The sequence below is a fragment of the Archocentrus centrarchus genome, chromosome 5, assembly GCF_007364275.1.
Source record: "Archocentrus centrarchus isolate MPI-CPG fArcCen1 chromosome 5, fArcCen1, whole genome shotgun sequence".
NCBI lineage: Eukaryota > Metazoa > Chordata > Actinopteri > Cichliformes > Cichlidae > Archocentrus > Archocentrus centrarchus.
Genome location: NC_044350.1, coordinates 35,170,850 through 35,193,500, shown reverse-complemented (window position 1 = coordinate 35,193,500; position 22,651 = coordinate 35,170,850). Strand labels below are relative to the sequence as shown.

The 22,651-nt window shown below is 45.3% G+C and overlaps 1 protein-coding gene across 2 annotated transcripts in view; it reads right to left on the bottom strand.

Annotated features, from left to right (window-relative positions):
• il17rd (interleukin 17 receptor D) overlaps window positions 1-22,651 on the bottom strand; it is a 32,875-nt gene that overhangs the window by 5,407 nt on the left and 4,817 nt on the right. For both annotated transcript variants that reach the window (XM_030729288.1, XM_030729287.1), the window contains exons 2-9: window positions 13,256-13,310; window positions 7,141-7,263; window positions 4,359-4,477; window positions 3,343-3,463; window positions 2,583-2,627; window positions 2,106-2,257; window positions 678-743; window positions 477-531 (exon numbers count right to left, since the gene is read on the bottom strand). In XM_030729288.1, coding sequence (XP_030585148.1) covers window positions 477-531; window positions 678-743; window positions 2,106-2,257; window positions 2,583-2,627; window positions 3,343-3,463; window positions 4,359-4,477; window positions 7,141-7,263; window positions 13,256-13,310 — 736 coding nt within the window. The remainder of the gene's footprint in view (window positions 1-476; window positions 532-677; window positions 744-2,105; window positions 2,258-2,582; window positions 2,628-3,342; window positions 3,464-4,358; window positions 4,478-7,140; window positions 7,264-13,255; window positions 13,311-22,651) is intronic.

Sequence of the window (22,651 nt, the reverse complement as noted above, 5' to 3'; positions counted from 1 at the left end):
TTCTACTTTATTGCCTCAGTGTGGATCATTCCTTGAGCTGAATTACTGAGTAAAGGACAGAATGGAGCATTTACAGTAAACAGCCATTATAACAGCCCCTCAGAGGCTTTTTTAAACGGGTTAAAACAATCAAAATCAGTGCAATCATCTTTTATTGATTTAATTCAATTCAATTTTATTCTTATAGCTAAAGCTTAAGACCCTACAATACTAAAGAAAGAGCCCCACCCATCAGACAAACCCCTGTGGGTAAACAGTTGGTGATGGTGGGGAGAAAGAACTCCCTGTTCAGGGAGGTGCACCATCTGCTGCGACAGTTTCAGGGGCGAAGAGAAGGAGGTGAGAGGAGCACAGAGAGACTACAGACAGCAGCACAGGGGGAGGAAAAAAAGGGGTGGGGTGATGTAGAAGAGGCTGTGCCCATCTGTTATATACAGTCTATATTGTGTGTGCGTGTGTGTATGTGTGTGTCTCACCCTGGGTGACATGGTACTGAGTTTGCTTCCTGGTCGTGTTGCTGTCATCTCTCAGCTGAGAAAAAAGCAAAGAGGAAAAAATATGATGTTTAAACCTGATCATTTTAGGTGTGGAGTAGAATCCAGTAGAATCCAGTAGAACCAGTTTAACCAGCTGTGAATACTCTGAATGAAGCTCGTTCTGATGCTACGTTCAGGTACCTCTATCGCGTAGGTCCCTGGAGTGACATCTTGGAGGACACACGTGGTTCTGGGTTGGTTGGCGTCCTGAGAGCAGTTAAAACAGTTAAAACAAAACTTTAGCTTTCAATGAAGCGAATGTCTGCACTTATAGCTCAGCTTCCTGCCCAACACCCCCAAACTGAACCAGCACCAGGCTCAGTTTGGGGGTGTCGTCAGTTTTGTGCTGCTTAAATATTCATAAATGTTGTGATGAAGGATGAAGACTTTCAAACTGTAACAAAAATGAGGAAAAACAAACAAATGAAGCAAAAACTCAAAATAAATATTGTATAATACAAATGAAATATTAAATGTTGGTGTTGATATCAGCGCAGAGCTGATGCATCCTTAACAACCTCGCTAAAGTACCTGCACAGGTACGTTTTTCATTCTTCACAGCAGCAACATGAACGCTTTAAAGGGGAGAAACTCCTGTCTGTGTGTGTGTGTGTGTGTATGTGTGTGTGTGTGTGTGTGTGTGTCCTGGTGGTGTTGGTACTGTGCAGACAGATAATAGAGTGGAGCTGTTGGAGGAGATTGGGGTGGAACAAAAGCTTTTCTCGCCACCTTCCAGTCCGGGCACGATCAGGCAGCAGCGCTTCATGTGGTTGGCTGAGACTCAGAGGCGGATTACAGGCTTTCACACTGAATCCGTCACAAATACGACGCGTTTACAGTCGTTCTGCAGCGCCCACACGGGAAGGCGAAGTGAAGAGAAGGTCTTTAAGGAGATTTTCAAAAATAAAAATACGTTGTGACTACGAGCTGCAGAATCACGTCCGACCGCAGAGACGCAGCAGATTTCCCAGAGGGATTTAGAGCTAACCGAACCCTAACCCAGCCCTCAGCTGTAAACCAGCAAACAAAGCAAAACGAGTTCCAATAATCAGAAAACACACAGACGCAGAGGCTCGATATAAAACAGTCCACTGGAGGCAGATCGGAAACCACGCCCGGCAAACAAAGATCTACTGAAAGTAAAGAATTCCATAAAAAGCAGCAGCCAACAGAAGCAGTTCACAGAGTAAAGCCTCCAAACCAAACACATAAATCTCTGGAAACAACCGAGTTCACTTTTTACCCACCAGCTGATCCTCTTCCCAAAACAAACAAAAAAAAGATCTTTGGGAATTTTCCATGCAGTTTGGTTCAGGAGTAAACCCTCGTATGATCCTGCATGAGAATATCTGTGGTCATCCACAGGTCCTCAGGCTCAGGCAGCATCGAGCTGCATTAAACTAGTGTTTCTGTGAGGAAGACTGAATCATTCTTCATCAGGCTGACCTTCCAAACAGCCGTCACAGCTGGTGGGACTCAGAGTTTTATCAGACCTCTGTGAGCGTATGAAATCTTAACTTTGACAATCTGACGATCAAATATTTCACACATCACGACAGCCGACCGTACCGGCCTGCAGCGCTGCAGTTTGAAGGGTCCGTCCTGTCGCAGTTTGTAGTACAGGTAGTACACGTGGAAGCCAAAGGAGGGCGGAGCCTGATCGAAGGCCACCTGAAGGCTCGATCCAAGCTGAGACACGTTCAGCGTCTTCGGTTTCCAGACTGCAAACACAGGAAACAACAACACCACACTTTTACACTTGATCCTATCACGTATCAGAAGGTCAGTACGGCGGCCCTGAAGTGCCAAACAACATTTCACAAAAAGCAGTAATTAAAAAAAAAAGAAACAGGAACAAACTCGTGTTTCACCAAATGCAGATTTCCTGTTTTTTTACCGTTTCACCTGCACAGGAAAACAAAAACAAATTCATAATAAAGTGATGTAAGAAGGAGGCGGGGCCACATCCAGCTTTGGCAGCACAGACGGCCCCGACCCTCGGCCTACATGTGGCTCTGGTTATGACGACGACACCGAGGAACTTACATGGTTTGCAGACCAGGTTGTCTGATCCAAGGAGCACTTCACACGCTGTGGGAAAACACACACACACACACAAGGTTACACAATTTGTTTTACTGTTCTCATTGTGCAGCCTCGGTTGTGTTTAAAAAGGCTTCAGTTTCCTGTCACAGAAACCAGCCTGGCTCAGCACTGAGTGAGAAACCCAACTGAAAGCCATCTACATGTTCTGTCTTGTGATCCAAAAAGCTGGTGGAGAGCCCAGAGCAGTAAATCTGTCAGTGTGGCAGCACTTCTGCTTTATCGTGCTTCTAGCATTTACTGAGCATGTCCAGGATCCACCTGACTCCATCATGGAGGCACATAAACACAGTTTATGGAAACAAAGCTGTTTTTGTTCATGTTGTTGTTAATGACACAGTGTGTATGGACACCTGTCTATCCTAAAGGTAGCCTCATGTCTAATCACACCCTGCTTTATGCTCCCTTTGGACTCTCAGTGGGACAATCATTTAAAAAGGGACCATCATTCTGCATTAACCCCCCCCACCACCTCTAACCAGCTGTTAGGCTCCCTGAGCCACGTTCTGCAGGGTTCTTCCTGTTAAAAGGGAGTTTTTCCTTCCCACTGTCGCCTAGTGCATGCTCACAGGGGATTTCTCTCCAATCCTGCTGAGTCTTGAGGCGACTGTTGCTGTGATTTGGACCAGTAAGATGAACTGGTCTGATGGAGGCACCTTTTCTAATCATCGCTGGTGTCTGCTGCGAGGCGTGCGGGACTCACAGTTAGTTCTGAGGAAGGATGGAGGGAAGAAACTCTCGTTCATCAGAGACGGGAAGGGAACGATGCGAACCATGTAGTCGGTGTCAAAGTTCAAGCCGCCGAACGGCTGACTGCTCAGCTTCTGTGAGGAAAACATGAAGAGATAGGAAACAAAAAACAGTCAAATCTGAAGAAAATGGTGAGCGACCGTCTTCAGAGGAGAGGAAGAAACTAAATGAGCGTATAGTTCAGCAGTGAGAGCAAATATCTGAGCTAATAAAACACATTCATTTATTCTTCAGGAACACTGAGATCATCGTGCCAGCAGGTTTGATCTGCAGGCTGTGGGCATGCATTAATTAAAAGCAATAAAAAAGATAAAAAGCAGACTGTAACGAGCGCATATAGCTGGACTCATTAAATCCAACAGCTCGACAGGAGCGTGACTCAGTGAGCCGGCCTGACACCGTGTGGTGATTATTTCGAGCCTTCGGGGCCACAGATGTTTCAAGGATTCGAGTGTTTATCTGCAGTTGTAAGTTTATTGTCAGTGTCCTAAAATGATGATATTTTGGAAGAATGAAGACCGCAGATTGTGTTTCTGGCCTCTTACAGTATATTACAGTCAGGTTATTACACAGCCAGCCAGCATGGAGCGGAAAGGACTGATTAAAACCACCAAGGAGGCTGGATTCATTTCATATGACACGAGGGCCAAAAACCAACTCTGAGGTCTGCACACTGAGTCAAACTGCCGCCGTTATGGCCTAATGTGCACTTACAGCCTCACGGAGACCTGAGCTCTCTGTCACACTGCTCCAGGCAAGCCCACAATAATGTTAATTACAATCCTTATTTTGGAAAAGAGGAGGAAATACGAGTATTCCACCTGTTTATGCATATCTGCTTCATTTCACTGAATGTATTTGGGTGGACAGACACTGTAACGCTTACATGTGTGAAAAGCATTGCATCCTGGGAGCTCTGTGTCACCGTGGGGAATGGGAAAAGCCAGCAGTTGGGAGTGTTTGTCCTACCGTGTTCCTGTGGGAGAAGTTGAGCTGTCGCGGGTCTTTGAGGATGAGGTGTTGGCACTGTTTCCCTTCTGGATTCTTGTCCTCCAGGTAAACTCTGAAGCCTTTAATGTGCTCAATCCCTGCGGAGAAGCAACACGAAGTTCAGCGCCGCCACATCAGCATCCAGCTTTTCTCCTCCTCTGTCCTCACCTGTGTCTCCAAGTCTTTACTCCCTTCCTTGTTCCCACCTGTTTTTTTCCCTCTTCACCAAATTCCTCCTCCTTCCACTCCTATTAAAACCTCTTTGCTTCATTCCTACCTTCCTCTTATTCTCTTCTCTGCCTTTCCTTGTTTCCTGCACTTCATCTCTCCTTTCCCCCTTTTCTCTGCTCCTCCCATCTCTGCTGCATTAGGACCCCTTTGACTGTCGGTGGGATTTTTAGCTGGTGTCACGGTGGAGCTGCCTTTGCATGAAAGCAGGACGAACGTTCATGTAACACATTCTCTCAGCAGTGTTTGTTGCAGCCACCTGATGTCTTGTGCCACATGCTGCACACTTCTGTGCATGAACCTCAGTCAGTATTGGGATCACCTGGGGGGGGGGGGGGGGGGGGGGGGGGGGGCACCTTTCTGCCATGCAGCACACAGCAGGAGACTCAGAGGCTGCAGGCGTGGCCACAGGTGGACCGCTCACCTGTGGTACTCTTACATGGACTTTAAAGCTGGGAGGTTAAAGACCTTTAATGACTGTATTATAACTTATTTCTCCTTCATAGGCTTATTAAATCTTTCAAGGTGTTTTTTCCAGGTAAGACTGACTGAGGTCTGCTTGTGTTTGATACCTGGTACTACGCCTTACTGTACACTGCAGGTGTAGGTGGGCATCATGGCTGTGCTCGTGATTCTCTGTGAGGATCTGATGCTTGTGTCACTTTTTAATATGAGATCAGTTTGCTTGAAACCCCAACACACGGCACCAGAAACAGTATCAGGTCACGTAGAGCTAATTCACGGCTTCCTCCCCTCACACTTAGCCTAGTTTCCTTCTTCCCTTCCCCTCCTCATATTTCCACCTATCCCCCTGCTGCTCCCTTTTCTCCCCTCCGCTCTTTGTTCCTGCATTTGCATGCATCTCCTCCCATCTCCGCCCTCCTTGTTTCCTGTCCCCCGTCCACTTCTCCTGGCCTCCTCCGCTTGTTTCACCCCCTCCCCTCCTGAGTTTGCTCCCCTCCTCTTTGAAAGCACATCTGTCTTTTAATTATACCTGTACATCGAGCGGACGTGTTTTTCCTCCGAGCTCTGAAAGACAGACAGAAGCAGCAGAGCAGGTTTTTCTGTCTTCAGGCGGATTTGAGAACACGTCTCTCAGAGTCGTGGACATTTTTCTCAGCAGCAGCAGCGCTGAGACGTCTGATCTGTTGGTTTTCCTTTCTTCTCTTCAGCATACATTTAGATAATCGTCCCTCAGACTTTGTTCAGTACAATATTGATACCAGAAACATGAATATCTGGGCGATACCGTCTACGGTCAGTGTTACTCATAACGTCCCCTCTACAGCGCGTTCCTTCGGCTTAGGGATGATGTTTTTACGTGGGCAGACGAAGAACTTAGACTCGTCCACAGGTTCGAATCGTGGCACGGTGCTGCAGTGGTTTCACCGCCTCACAGGAAGAGAGATCCTGGTGTGAACCTCCTACTCAGCTGGGCCCTTTAAAAGCTAAGATTAGGCTCAGTGCAGTGTGATGATGCTAAGCAGAAATTCCCAGACCCCTCCCTGGCCACCTCCTCCAGCTCTTCTGGCTACAGAAGTATCTCCCCACTGTGTCCTGCGTCTCAGTCTTTAGGTTGCTACCTGCAGCTTGTGACCACAGGTGAGGGTGGAAATGTAGAGCAACCAGCTTTGCTTTCACGCTCTGCTCCCTCTTCACCTCAAAAAAACCCAAAATCCCACCCCACAAAACGTCCCAGAGTGGGCCCTCCACCCTCTCCCGGCTGAGAACTACGGCCTCAGAAGTGGAAGAGCTAATTTTCATCCCGGCCACTTCACACTCAGCTGCACCCAAATGTAAACTGAAGCCAACAGAAAAACATCATCTGCAAAAAGTGGAGATCCTGAGACCTCCAAACCTGAGAACCTCCACCCCGTAGAAAGTCTGTCCATGAAAGTGATGAACAGGATCGAAGGGAAGCTGGTGGAGTCCAACCTCCACAGTCCGATTCATGCTGACACTGCGAACCAGTCCCTCACTACAGTTAACTATTACATGTGAAACAGACGGGGCAGCTGAAGTACAGAATCCTAACTGGAGTTTTACTCGTGCTTCATTTTAATCTGCACATTCCCGTGTTCGTGTTGGAGTTCAGCCTCAGAGGGGGGCCGGCACCGCCGTGCACCTCAGACTACTTCTGGGTTTGTTGGTAAAGGTTTTGCTGTGTGGCAGCTTTAAGCCGTGCAGATCCTGGAGGAGGAATTCTGGCGACATGTGAGCATGACATGGAGAATTTCAGGGAGCTCTCTGTGTGAGAACAACAACAGGCTGTTTTGTCACAGAGGGAGAGGCGCAGAGGTTCACCTTACACCGAGCGCACACACATTCCTTCACGGTCAAATCGCCGTATTGTTGTGTGAGATGCGATCCTCTCTCCCCCTCTTTCCGGCCCCGATCAAAGCGACACACTCGCACGGAGCTGGGTACGCTTACGGATTTGAGCACTTTGAACTTTCTCGTTCCTCCTCCCTCAACTTTCCCCCTAAAACCGTCTCTCTGGAGGATAGACAGGCGGGCAGACAGGTAAACAGACCTAGTGGGCTCGCAGACCACTGGACGACCACGGCGGCCTGATCCTCGCAGGACAGATGGCTGAAGGAAACGTTGGTGACCTCATGGATCACGTGTTTCCCTACAGGGTAGTTTAAGGAGCAGTCTGCAGAGAGAGGGAGACATGGACAGATTAACAGCAGCACACACAGATTACACAGAAATCTGAGCCTGATTAACAATGTAAAGATCAAAGACTGTCATTAACAGCCTTTAAGCAGCATCCAGCCTGAACTCCACATTCCTGCATGAAGGTTATGGATCTACTGATTTCATAGTTTCCAGAGCACCGGGTCAGATATGAAAGCTTGTTTTTCACCATGTTTGCCATCAAAATTTTAACTCACACAGAAAATAACCCAGATAATAACTTGGAATCAAGATGACAAATAATAACAAATTTATAATAAAGAACACGTGTGTACTTTATTAATCAGCAGTAGGGCTGCATAAAACGATTATTTTAGTAATCGAGTATTCTATCGATTATTCCAGCGATTAATCGAGTAATCGGATAAGAAATACTTTTTTTATTAACAGTTTATCTGCATATTTTAACTTCCGTAATGCAGTTTCTCGCCATGTGAACAAACAGCGGTGAATGGAGCAGCTACAAAGTTCTCTTTTCTTCACCTTAACACTTGCTGATCAGGTGCTTGATGAAGGACCTCCAGCTGTTTCACAGATTTAATGGTGGTTACTAAAAGAAAAAGCTGCTGTTTTGGACGCTGGAAAATGTTTCCTTTTTCACTACTTGAGCTCACCGTCACAGCTTCGCCTCTTTGCGCTTGCGCAGTTAAAACCGCTGCCTGCTATGAGTGTTTTGAAAAACTAGTGGCTGCGGGAGCCATGGCGCATGTGTGAGTAATGGTGTAATGCTTTGTATTCACAAGCATTCTCGAAAATACGTTTCTACTGCAGGTCTATATTTAGTCACTAATAAGGGATTAAAGTATAAAAAATATTTTGAAGGAGCCCCTCGGTCCTGGGGGGCGGGCCTTCCGGTACAGAACCATCGCTAGTGCTAATGGCCCGCGCTCGCTAGCAAACCAGTTCTGGTAGCTACAGCTGAAGTAAAGACAAAAATAGCAGCTGAAATTCTCAGCGAGCACAACACACACAGACACACAGAGAGCAGTGGAGGCGTGGAAATGCATGTCAGCGACAGTTGCCACCCGTCCCGTAAAGTACGGAACACGGCATGTTACGGAGCCGTATTCCACGGAGTCCCGTAACATACGGGGTTCTGTATTTTACGAGACAGGTGGCAACTCTAGATGATCCACTCTGTGTTAAATGAAATCCATCGCAGCGACGGAGAGCTTTTTAGAATGTGTGCTTGTGTGTACGTGAGTGATTCACACTCCAGTCCAGTAGGTGGCGGTAATGCAGTTCTATGTTGGTTTGCCAGCCCCCAATAAACCCACAAAAAAACGTCAGCACTAATGCTGCTAATGCTAGTGAGGAGCGCCGCTTACACCGAGACAGCTGAGCGCGGCAGAGTTTAAACGAAGCATCGACACAGTAAATTTGTGTCGATAAATTTTTAGAATCGATTTAATCGAGTTAATCGATGAATCGTTGCAGCCCTAATCAGCAGTTATAAAAACAGTCGCATAGGCCACTGTGCTGCCAAAGCTGCAGTTCCTCTTCTGGCCACTGGAGGCAGCCCCAAAGAGTTTTTGATAAACATGTTTACAGCCTGCCTCAAAAAAAAGAGAGATTTTAGCCTCCATTCAACCTTCACCTTACTGCCACTAATTTGAGTCACTCAACTGGACTCTTTGTGCTATTGGTGCTTTTGAAGCACTGTAATAAAATTATCTGACACATGTACAATTTATTAAATAACAAGGAGGTTAATTTGTACCTTCCATCTAGTCAGTTTGGTCAGTAAAATCTGTTTATGCCAAGTAAGCTAGCCGAGTAACACAGAGTCTGCGGAGTTTGGAAAAAGCATCAAAGTTTTCAAGTCATTCACTTCCTGCCTCGTTCGCTTCCTGCCTCGTTCTGTTACTTAGTGCACCTGTGACGACGTTCCAAACGGTCGTACTGGTTATGGCTAATGTTTGTTCGTGGCTCTGATTGATTTCCATCTTCTCTCAGCATCACAGCTGCTGGTTTCTCACCCACAGACAGCTCTCTGGTCTCATGCTGGTTCCTCTGACTATAAATGCAGTCTGCACAGGCAGAACCCAAATCTGAAACCGAGACATTCAGCACTATTTACTGTTTGAATAATCAATGTAACAGGACACACCTGTCAGTCACATGCTCCAATACTTCTGCCTACAAGAAAAGTGGGTGGGTTCAGATAAAAGCTGATATCAGCAGAAATAAAGGGACTGGCCTCACTGTTCCAGTACGTTTGGAGGGGAGTGTATATTTTTATCTATATAAATACAGATGAAGTGCTCAGCTAACACTCTAAGGAGACACTATGACACATTGTTAGCAGGTTCCACAGCTGTGCGATCTGTCAGAAATATTTTATTAACCACACCTTCATTAATTCAGTCGCCGTAGGTTTTGTCATTCTGCCTCCTCCCGTTTATCTTGAGAAAGACGAAGATGGAGGGACGAAGGACGAGGAGCAGCCAGCCATGAACCGAGAGGGATCGGAGGAGAAAAGATGGACTTAGGATGTAGAAAGAAAGGAGGCGTGGACTCAGACACGACTGACTGCTCCCCTTTCCTCCTGCTCACATCTATTGACAGAGGTGAGGATGAGGAGGAAGAGGATGGGAGAGAGGAGAGGAGCTTATAAAGGATGGAGACGGATGAGAGGACGTTAGAAGAGCAGGGGACACGAGTCACTGCTCCTCTTCCTCACGCCTCATCATCCTCCTCAAAGCGGGGTCATGTTCAGGGCTAAAGGAGAAGGTCACAGCTGGTTGCTCCTCTTCCTCCATCCTCTGTAGGATGCATGGAGGAGAGGAAGGCAGCAGTTTTTTGCTCCTCTTCCTCCTTCCATAATCTTCAGTGTCAGAGTTTATAAAACAAAGCAGCGTAAAGAAAGAAGAACAAAAAGAGGGTCAAAGGTCACTGCAAACATTTTCCTTAGCTGCTCCCTTTCTTCCTCCTGTAGCCCTCTTAGAAGAGGAGGCTGAAGGAGATCATCACAGCTGCCTGCTCCTTTTCTTCATGCATCTCCATCCCCACAGTTTCATGTTATGGCCATCATGTGTTTGTGGAAGTATCATCTTCAGCTGCCATCCTTGTGAAGCAGATGCCACGAATAAGCAGAGAGTGAACAAAACTGGAACAAAACGCAGCCCAGAATCTGAGCGTGAACCACTGTGAGGAGCTGGAGGTCGCTGCACGCTTATCGGTGAACTTGTTGGTCACAGGTCACACCCTTCTTTATCCTCTCTTTGCTTTAATGGGGACAATAACTTAGAAAATGATCATGTTGTATTAATAAGAGCTTAAACTAGCAGCAAAGAGCCTAAACCTGTCCTCTCATCAGGAAACTGTTTGTCCTGCATCAAAGGAGCTGAAGGTTGGACTTCTACACAATCGCACTTCTTGTTGTGGGTTTGTGCAGGTCTGAGGGACCTGCTCACTGCCAAGCCCTGAAGCTCACTGGCTTCATATTTCAGCCTCAGTTACAGAAGGAAGTGGGGCGCCGGGTTTGAGATCACCTGAAAGAGCCGGTTTAATATTCTGGAGAAATAACTCCAAGTAACTAATGACTGTCTGCATGTGTGCACTTCAGGGTCCATCTGTAAATTACAGCTACAGAGGAGACATGACACACACTGCACTGCTGTCTGAAGAGCTCACAGCCGGATGGTGTGTGTAGCAAACATATTATAAACAAAATCATCGAGCCTCGAAGTGCTGCTGACCTCTCAGTCCTTCATTAGGAACCTACTGGAGGTCAAAGGTCACCCTGCTTTATAATCCCCATGACATCACCTCAAACAGAGTGAGTGTGAGAGAGGAAGCCTCTGGCTCGCCTTCATCCTCGAAGCACTGAGGTGTGTCTCACACACACACACACACACACACACACACCAATTGTCATGCTAAAGCACCTCTGCGCTTCACTTCGGCTCCAAGCGTGTTTTCATTTCATCTAATCTTAAGAAGTCACACGACCTTCTGACCTCTGACCTCCACGTTATTGCTGACATCATGTGCGTTTAAACTAGACTGAATGAAAATCAGGAAGCAGCTCACAGGACGAGCCTCAGAGGAGACTGATGGATACCGAGAGAAACGTCCTGCAGCTAAAGATGCACTTTGGTTTGATCGAAATCCGTCTGAATGAAACTCGAGGAAACAGCTGACCTGGCTGCGTCCGCAGGTGGACTTTAGGATCAGACAAACAAAAACTGAACTGCATCGATGCACGCTCACTCATCCCGGTTCTATTCTTCTGGATGGAGCGTTTTTAGAGGGAGAGACGTTCCTGTCACCCCCCCAGGCGAGTCCTTCAGTCTCTGAGGCTGAAAAAGAGACGAAACGTCTCTCCCTCTGAAAACGCTCCGTCCGGATAAAGAGAACTTTCTGGGAAAACTGGGAAAACTGTGAAGCAGCTCAGTGAAGACAGGAACGGCAGTCACAGCAGAAACCTTCAATCAGCCAATCTGATACCAGATTCAATCTACAATCACTTTTTTACCAAGACCACAGAAACCTGCTGCAGATCCTCATATATGACTTCAAACTAACGTCTAAACTTATTTCTTGACCTCACAGAAGTTTCCAGGAGCTCTTCTTATATTTATGAGATGAAACTGATTGAATGCCTCCACTTAGTCTGAAGATCCTCTCCACTCCACCCATGAGTCCCTGGATTCAGACGGTTCAAATCTTTCTTATTTAAATTTGATATGTTTGTGATATTTATCCTGCCCCACAACAAGAGCGAATCTCTACAAACTCCTCGATGAGCTGCACTCGCCTCACTCCACGTAAATATCCACACAGATCCATCCATAAATCCCTGAGTGCTAACAAACCAATCACATCACCTCTCTGGTACAGCTGATGCAAATTAAACTGAGATTTCCATTTAAGTCATTTATTTATTTACTCACCTGAATATAATTACATTTATTTAATGTTCCTCATCATAACTGATCATTTTCTTTAGAACAGTTAAACTGCAGGCAGCTGTTATTTGCAGGGGCTGCAAAAACACTGCGCACACACACACACACACACACACACACACACACACACACAAAGTGGGATCTGAAAGCTTTTCTTCGCTCATGGTCACAGACAAAGACGGGAGGCAGGGATCGGCCACGGCTCAGGAACTTGACTTTTACACCGAAAAGAACAAAGGGGGGTGGGGGGCAGGAGGAGGGGGAGGAGGCAGAGGAGGAGGAGGAGGAGGGTCATTATGATGTGGGCGAGGACTCTTGCAGATTTTCATGCCAAATAAGACTGAATACACTTTTTTAGGACCGACTCGATCCATGTGAAAGATTTCAGGTTTCCCTCCGAGGAGCCGGTCTCACCTGTGGAGGAGTTTCAGAGGCAAAAAGATTCCCGCCTCCTATGCATCTAGCTGCTTGTATTAGAAATGCGCTCTCTCTTCCGGGTCTGATATTATAATATGATTTTATTTGGAATAGTGTTACCTAAATGCCTGGAAATTCAAGCTAGGTAAAGCAGGAATAATCAGACCTGCCTACAGTCATGATAATATCGAGAGGGCGCCACTTTGCTTTCAGTATTTTCTGTCATATATCACCTGTTCCAGTAATGAGGTCTGTTATATACAACTAATCCCTGTGAGCCTGAAGCTCAGACTTTAAACTGCTCTAAACTCTCGGGTTCGGGCACAACTCCACCGACCTGCCGTTCAAACCTTCTGTTTGCCAGGGTAAGCCAATCAGAAGAACGCTGCCTTTGAGGGCAGAAGAGCTGAAACAGCTCGTCTTACACAGAGGGCAAACTCCAAGGCTGCACTACGACCCAGGAAAAATGAGCAGTATTTTTGAAATGAACATTAGTGATGAACTTTAAAAGAGGACATCTGATGCAGATGATGCAATCTGCAAGCTGGAGGAAACCTACTCTGTGTGCTCGAATTTCCTGTCAATTTATGCAACTTTACAAAGTTTAACAAAACTCACTGTCGGCTCTGAAGGTGACGGCCGGCCTGCGGCCTCCATCTGGACCAGACAGCACCTGAGAGAGAGAAGGAGAGAGAGGCTTTAAACATGAGGAACCACTGCTGCTCACAGATCTGACAAAGACTCAACTTTCAGGTTCTCAGGGTTCCTTCAGCTCTTTGTCGTCGGTGTTTCCACAGCGTCTGAATCCACCCTCAGACAAATCCATCAACACTCAACACATTTTAAGGCCGATCATCTTTTTATGGATCTCAGATGTCATTTAGTTGTTTTCCAGTCTGCCTGGTCTCAAACTGGGCAGACACACACACACACACACACACACACATGAAAATCATGACTTGGCCTTAAGATGGTGCTAACAGTGGATCTCTCACAGATATAAAAAATGCCAGTTACATATCTGTAAGCTGAAAGCGGCGCCTGAGAAAGGTCAGCGCCATTAAACTGATGGGACTGGGATATCCTTACAACCTCACCCATGAGGTCTATTTAATACAAAGAGCAGCAGATAGAATAACACATGATGAGCAGTGAGATAAGCCGAGGCATGAACATCAGCTCCCCTGTGAGCTACAGTTACCCAGAAGCCCTTTCTGTCCCCACACAAAGACGAGGACGTTCATCAGGCGTCTTTCAGCCTGTTTCAGCAGTTTTACAGCTTTGACCCTGTTTTCATGTCGACCTACACACACACACACACACACACACACACACACACACACACACACACACACACACACACACACACACACACACACACACACACACACCTGAATCCAATCAAACAGACACCCAGCTGAGTCTGTGTGAGTGTTACACGAGGTGTGCCCTGTTTGTTAGCAGCCATTGTGCCTCACAACTACAACCCATCGATACGCACACACAGACACACACACACACACAGACACATTTAATTACATACGTGGGAAGTCCCTCCTTCCCCAGCTCTTTAAACACTTAAAGGCAACACAACAATGACAAAAATCCCCTAAAAATTGTCCTCAGAGATACACAAACGTACACACAAAGCTCACTCTAATTGTATGCTGTGCTTTAAGTTGGCCTCTGCTGTTTGCACTTTGACCTTTAGTAGTTTATATGGTGTGGTGTGCGCACACGTCCTGCTGGCAGTGTGAATTGAGGGGCTAATTAAAATCAAGGGGAAAGTTTTTCACTGACAGGACGGGAAAAACAGACTTCCTGATGTTTTTACACCGACCCACAAAAAGCTGAGTTTGTATGGAAGCACATTTGTGTCAAAAGTAAACAAACCTGATCAAATGAAGGGGTGCACTTCATTTACAAGACAAGAACTGGAAGTTTACAGCAGTTGTGCAGCGCTTTTCTAGTCTTACCGACCACTCAAAGCACTACAAGCTAGATTTAACCATAAATTCATACCATTATGCAGCTCGTTACCCACCCAGCACTTTAACATGGAAGCTTGTTTCTGCCACTGAAACAAAAAATGTTTCTGCTACCCATAACTGAGTTATTGATGGGAGTTTTTTCTCTTTAGTGGCAAAAACAAGCTTCTGTACTTTATTGCGGTTACCTCTGGACACTCGAGGAAACCTCGATCTTTAGTAAAAGTTGTCTCGTTGACTTCCTGCTACGACCGAGCAGATTTGAAACTAATGCCGACTCTTCGACTGTCCTCCGAGGAGTGAGCCAGCTGTGTAAAAACACCTGGACTTTTTACTAACTTAGAGAATTCAGAATTAATGAACTATTTCTGCCCCTCTTCACCGCCAGTTAAACCACCACCAGTCACACTTTAATACTTTACAGCAGACACACACACAGAAAAAGCTTTCTTCTTTCCTGCTGCCAGGTGTTTCTCACTAGTAATAATCATTATGCTTCTCCCCCACACACACACACACACACACACACACACACACACACACACACACACACACACACACACACACACACACACACACACACACACACACACCCCTAAGGCCCAAGCAGACTGAGTCACATCAGTAAAACACCGAAAATAAAAGAAGTTCATTATCGCTCACAATAAATGAATGGAGGAGCAGCTGTTTAGCATCCATATGCACAAAAATATTCACTTTTTAAGATGAGAACAACAAAAACAGCACTGCGAATTCATAAACAAAACCTAAAACCTCTGAAGAAAATCTGAATTTCCCTCGGGAATCCCCAAACCGCACACACAAACACACAATCAATTCCTGTGGTAATCAGACAGCTAATTGCAGGCTCAGTTAGTTGAAGCAGTAATTAATCAGAGCACAGGAGGGAGGGAAGGATCTGAGGAAGGAGGAGAAGAAGAAGGGAGTAAAGGATGATGGGAGAAGTAATGACTGAGCCTGCGGGGAAGGAAAAAGGGAAGGAAGGAGGAAAGAAGAGGAGAAGGGATCTGATTAGACAGGAACTTCTTCAATTACAGCTTTTAAGGTTCACGTAGCAGACTTCTCCTCTGCCTCGTTTTGTTTGGGGCAGCCAGACCAGTTCCAGATGTGGGGACAAACTCCCAGCTGACCTCTAATCAACATACTCCTCATGGGCTGAAGCATAAACAAGAGTTCAGTCCAGGGGAGGCGGATTAGAGCTCCACAATGAACTGAAGTGCCTGCAGAGCAGAGCGCCTGTCAGGCACTCATGATGCTGCTCGCTTATCGATCATACAGTTTCAGATTAAATCAAAGATTTCACAGTGCAGTTCAATTGAAGCTCATATTCAGTTACTTGTGTTTAGACAGCATGTACATTTTTTTCTGCTTTTATAAATGTCCATCAAGCTGCAGTTCATTCAGCTCAGGTCCAAATGTTCAGACTTCCCTCAGTTTTGTGAATAAGCTGTACTGGGGTGCACTGTGCTCACAAAAACAGATGGAACCTGGTTTGACTTCATACAGACGGTCATGTTATCTGGTCTCTATCTGCTCGTTAACTCAGCTGTCATTAGCTACTTCCGCATCCAAATGGCCTGTGAATTCCCTGAAGCAAACAAAGTCTGAGGCACCACAGGGTTAAAAACAGTCCAAACTCTCAGTGTTGCTGTTCTCCCAGGTGTCAGAATAAAGTTTAACATCCAAGCATCAATGCGAGCTGCAAGTAAGTCAGTTTCAATCTAACAATGACGTCACATTGTGAGTGAAGCATTTCTGAAGACCTAAAACACTAATTTAGGCTAACACAACCACATTAGCTAAGGGAAGGTGGAGGATGGAGGGTTCAATTTCATATCGAGGGCAGACAGACGCCTTCATATGGCAGGAAGAAGATGACCAAACTTCAGCCGAGAGAACATCTGAAAGATCCCATTCACAACACGAGGTTAGTCATTAATGCTGCTGTGTGGTTTGAATTACTCACTATGAAACAAACCCTGATGCTAAACTTGATGTCCACACTGAAATCATAGTTGGCCTGAGAGTGATTCCTTTCTGAAGTGTTCAAATATGTGTGTGTCTGGGACACCGTGAGCCCATGAGCTGTAGTTTATATTGTGAGTTTTTAAAACTAAGCTTAAAGATGTGCTACACATGAATAGCATAGGTTTTCAGGGCTTGTGTTGATTTAAGAAGGAAAAAAAAACATGAGACAAAACTCTGCAGCACATTAGAGAGCCTCATCTGGCGCAGGAAATGCTTGGAACCGGAACCACGGTTAATACGTCATCACTAAACCTGCGGAACTGTTCGCTATTACCACAATTAGCAAGTGGCCGATACCAACCGATACCCGGGGTACCGCCGGGCTGGGATTTTCTTTCTGGCTAGATCCCGTGATTATAGCTTCAGCCTTCTTAGCCGAAGGACCACCATCATAAACATAAACAGGAGTAGCCCACAGGAAATGGGAAATGCCACAAATCCTTGCCCTCAGGTGACAACAGGCAGCTACAACATGAAGATGAGGATCTCCAGACTACCAACCCACTGCCATGCCAGTGGAGGTCTAACAGTTCACCGCAGTTAGAAGCCACAGTTCCATGAACGATCACATGGTTACTGTACCAGTAAAATAATAATAATAATAATAATGCTCTAAATAAATCTGAGTCCTGTGTGTGTTTTAACCCTCTGTGCCCCACAGCAGTGGGAACAGGTGTTACACCAAATTCTGCAACCCATCATATTCTGCGACCACAGGGGGCGATAGCGTACATCCCTCTGCATGTACGTGCTGAATACCAGCGAGAAGGAGACTATTTACGTAAACTGCGTAAGCACCAAAACAGGAGATTGTAAACCTTACGGAATATTATTTCGTTCGCATTGACGAAGAAAATGCATTTTTTTTATTTGACATTGAACACAGCTGGACGGACCGTTGCATTGAATGCTTTTATTCTATCATTTGAAATACATAAACCCACTACTACCCATCCTTCTATAAATTGGTAAATGATAAATAAATGTTTCCAAGCACTTTTTTGGGAAGGGGTTCAAACGATTTATAAGATTCTCCTTCTCGCTGGTATTCAGCACGTACATGCAGAGGGATGTACGCTATCGCCCCCTGTGGTCGCAGAATATGATGGGTCGCAGAATTTGGTGTAACACCTGCCGCCCTGTGTTTCCCCATAACAGCCTGGCCGGCCGGCATGTTTCTGCTGCTATTTGTGTATAAAAACGTTTTTGTACGCACTATATTTCGACATATTTTAATAATATCAACACTTAGCAATAAATCAGGAATAAAAACAGGTGTTAATTAGCTATTTTATGATATTTTACGCTTTAACTCCCAAGCCCCCCTCAAACACTGTGGCCGGTGTTGTGCCAAAAAGATCAGAGCTTACCTCCCGAGACATCCACGGCTATTTTACTCTGGAGGAGGCCGGGAAAACTCTGGGAAAAGTTCTAAACGAGTCGATGAGTCACAGAGGCTCACTTCTGTCCGATGGCAGCGATACTGTGGTGAGTTGTTGAGGATTTCCAGGACTTCTCTGTCGGTAACTGCTGCTGTTTTAGCAAGTGTCACTGTTAGCTGCGGTTAGCTACTGTTAGCTGTGGTTAGCCACTGTTAGCTGCGGTTAGCCACTGTTAGCTGCGGTTAGCTACTGTTAGCTGTGGTTAGCTACTGTTAGCTGTGCTTAGCTACTGTTAGCTGCGGTTAGCCCGGCTGCTGAAACTTTCTTGGCGGTGGATCCAATGTTGTGGATGTCTCTTAGCATGACACTTAGCACATAAACTCTCATATGCTGTGTGAATTATTAGTGATGAGAGTGTGAACCCGAAGCTTCAATACGTCTTTCAAACCCTGGGCTTACAACTCCAGAGAACCACTGCTTCGAAGCTTGCTTCAGGACGAAAAAAATCACATGACATATGACGTCCGAAGCAGCGACTGCTTCGTTCTCGGAATGAATCACGTGACTGGTTCAGGTGATTCGCTGGTTACGAGTGAAGGAGCGAGACAGTCAGCCAGGTTCATACTCGTGCAGTTTTAGTGTTAAGGCCAACAGTTACTGCTGAGTTATGAATTAAAGACAACCTTTGCTGGCTCGTCCTTTCAACGTGATGACGGACGCTGTCATATCAAGATTAACGCAAAAGCGGTAGTTACACAAGCACAGCCAGTTAATGCCATGTCTTCCCAGCACTCTGCTCAATAACACAACACACATTCATCCATCTTTATTTGTAAATAGAACCTGATATCATGATAATTGGTCATAACGTGTGCGCCTCAAACAATGCAAAGATGCTTCAGATCATTGAGGTGTGAAGCGTGTGCGTGCAGGTGTGTAATTGAAAGCACTGCACTTTTCCAGGAGAGGGCGCTATAATTGAAGCTTCGAGTAATGAACCTATTTTCCAAACAATTGTTCAAGTGGTTCAGTGCTTCACAAAAGCTTCATTTCCTCATCACTACTGTTTATCAGGGGAGACTGTGATTTTTAGGACATTAGCTGGCATAATGTTAGCTTATAATGAGCTGTTGTTGGTTAGCCGGCTCCTGTCAGCTGTCCGTAAACAGGAGGGTCCGAGCTCTGATCTGCTGAAAATCAGTGACTGCGACAATACTGGGAATAAAGAAGCATGAGGTGACGAAAAGGTGATCTGTAGATACTTTGAGCCAGTTTAATTTGTTACATTGGTGAAAACAATCTACCTTCTACCTTCAAAGGTTCTAGCTGTTGTTTTATTTACTCGATAAATATTCGTTCAGATTGAGTCCAAGAAATCCTTAATTAGTTCAGCCGGAACAAGAATGAAGTATGTTTACATGTGTCGGGACATGATATCCTTTCCCTCTGAGTGAAACACAGTTGGATTACTCCTATCATAATAACTATGTTGACATTATTAAGATATTTTTAATATATTTTTACTCATGTCCTCTTACTTTTCTGTGATGCTGACTTCTCACCCTGTCTGAGTATCTGCTGTTTTCTCACGTGGACAGACGAGACGCTGTACAAACCAATTCTTTGAGGCTATTTTCTGCTTCCAGTGTGCTCCTTCAGGGCACCTACTGAACAAAGTCACCTTAACTTTTTATTTTCTTTAAAAGCTCACTGAGGATTTTATTCCCACACAAAGACTGTGTGAAGCTGATGAGGGTCTTGTTCATGCAAAGGCCTCAGGGCTAAAAACTCAGCCCTGTTCCTCTTAATGTCTTCCTGCCTTTTACAGACAAACACGCACCTCCAAACACTACCATATGGGACGACGAGGCTCCAATCGGCTGCCGATAACAACCCCCCCGGGTCACAGTTGGATTCAGTCGACTCTGCTCTTGTAGGATCTTGTTCACAGTGTGCAAAGTACAGTTTTAGAGTAGATCCATGCTGTCAGATCTGATGAATCACTGCCTCATCATCGTGATCATCATCACAGGAGGAAAAAGGCTGTTTTTGAGGTGGACGGAGACCTTTAATCAGCGCTGACACTGTACTTTTCCCTCGTTCCTTCACTGTAAGCTGCTATTTTACACAAGAGAAAATTATGCACTTTAAAATTATCATCATCAGCTGGTCGACTTTGATAAACCTGTTTTTTAAAGTTGTGTCAGGACACATAAGGACACATTCGTGCTGCAGAGATCGAATCTTTCCCATGTAATAGAGCCGTGTTTGACTTCGTTCTTTATCAGAAGAAGAGTTAAAGCATTTATTTTTAGTGCTTTGGGAGTTTCACTGCGGACTGAGAAAGAGTTCAGCTTCATCCCCATAAATCTGAGCTTCACACTGATGGAAAAACCAAATACTGTCAGATCGAACCTCAATTCAGCACGCAGCTTAAAACTGCAACATATGAGACTTCCAGAGTTTATATTAACTCACAAACTGAATCTTACATAATACAGTTCAAATTCAGTCACCACTACAGCATATTTAATACAAGACAGCCCATAAAAACAAGCTGAACGGTTAAAAGTGTCAGTGATATCTAAGGTGTGCTGATTAATTCACATCAGCTCGAGCACTGAGCGGGATGGAAAAAATCATTCCACCTTAACTGTAGCTTCAGGCTGCCTTCAATTATACTGAGTGGAATCATTTTTGCTTTGGTGTGTAAATTTACCAGTAAATAAAACAGTAAACGTCTAAAACACGTGGATAAAACATTAAATATTTCCTCAAAGACTGAGGGCAGCATAACTGGTCGTATTTCAGTAATATTAATAACAACAGTTCATCTGTTTAAACCTTCCATCTCTTCACAAAGCTTCGACTGTGAAACAACACGTGGTTATCTACGCTGCGTTATTCACCCCCTGACTTGTTACACCGCAGACCTGCACTGAGGCAGAATTTGGGGCTTAGCGAGGCGACACCAGATTTAACCCCGAGGCTTTCTTGGTTCACTTCTTACCGGGGTACACTGCCACGGTGACATACACTATGTACCAAATTATTATTCGAGATGTGAGATCAACACAGACTAAATCAGTTCTCTGTAAGGTGGTGTCAGAAGAATCACCACACCATCGTTCCACCTCAGTGTGAAGGTACTGAGAGGAACACTATCACAGTTACACCACCACAGGATCACCTCCAACACCAGCAACACTTTAGGTCTGAATGTGTAAGTTACAACAGAATGCTCTATTACAGATAATATTCAGTAGTTCCTGTGTCCTAAAGATGGGGTTATAATGCTTATAAGTCTATTAATGGACACAATCACCCTCTGTTCTGCCAGCTTTCCTCTTCACTGTTCCTATGTGGTGTTTCAGTCTCACTGACCACTAAAAGCCACATTAATGTGCATCCATCCAGGGAAAGAACATGCAGTCATTGATGGAGATGGTCAGACATGCAGTGATGAAGGTGAGACTGGAGACAGACTCATTTATGGAGAGTCCAACTCTGGTGACATATCCTTAAAAAAAGAACCACAGCCTACTTTTGAGCAACAACTCTGGAAATGTCCGTCAGTTCTTCAGTCCTGCTCTGTTAAATGAACATAAACATAAGGAACATAAACTCGTGTATGATTTCAGCTCTGAACCAAATCCAGAGAGAAACAGCTGGAAACAAAAGAGAGGTGCAACAATGCAAACTCTGTGTGAGTGTGAGCTCGGGAGCAGCCAACCAGAGATTTCCCACCGCAAGAACAAAACGTGCAGCTTCCTCCTCCTGCATGACTGCTCCTCTATGACCCCCCCCCCAATCAGGACTCCTCCTCCTCACCCAGGAGGAGCTCCTCCACTCCCGCTGTGACGGTTTGTCCTTTGAGAAACTCTGAGCCGGACAAATCCTGACTTCCTTTGAAAAGACGCAACACTATACATGTGTAGTGAGTGAAGGTCTAAATCTATAGAAAAGGTCATGTGATGCACACTTAATACCTGAAGGGGCCTTATCCTCAACTCCATTTTAATTTCTCTTATTGTTTTAACATCTTCCTTTTTTGCATTCCTTTCACAACAAAGCTTTTCTCTGTTTGAAAGCCATAAAAGATAGAAGAAGACCGCAAAGGTTTCTGGGTATTTGAGACATTTAAACACCATCAGTGTCTCTTTGCACCAAAACGTATCCTACAGCATGAGTCACGGGCCATTTTTGCACATGAACTCCAGATGATGTCAGGGGCCATCAGGACACCGACATTTTCACTTCTCTAAATGCTGTACAGCCTCCGCCTGAGTACGTGAACCTGAGTACGTGAACCTGAGTACGTGAACCGCTGCGGGCTTTAGATGGCGAAGCTCTCAGGTTAAAAAACGTTTCGTTTTCTGCGTTCTCACCTTACCAAATGGAGATGCAAAAGTTCAGACTTGGGGTGCATGTGGTGCATGCACGGGGAAGCCTGAAACTGATCATCTCACAGACTGAGCTCAACATCATTCAGTCAGTCTGGGATTACATGAAGACAGAAATACACTGAGAGGGCCTGAGAAGAGAAGAACTACTCCAAAGGACCAAACATCGACTTGATAAATCAAAACTGTTCT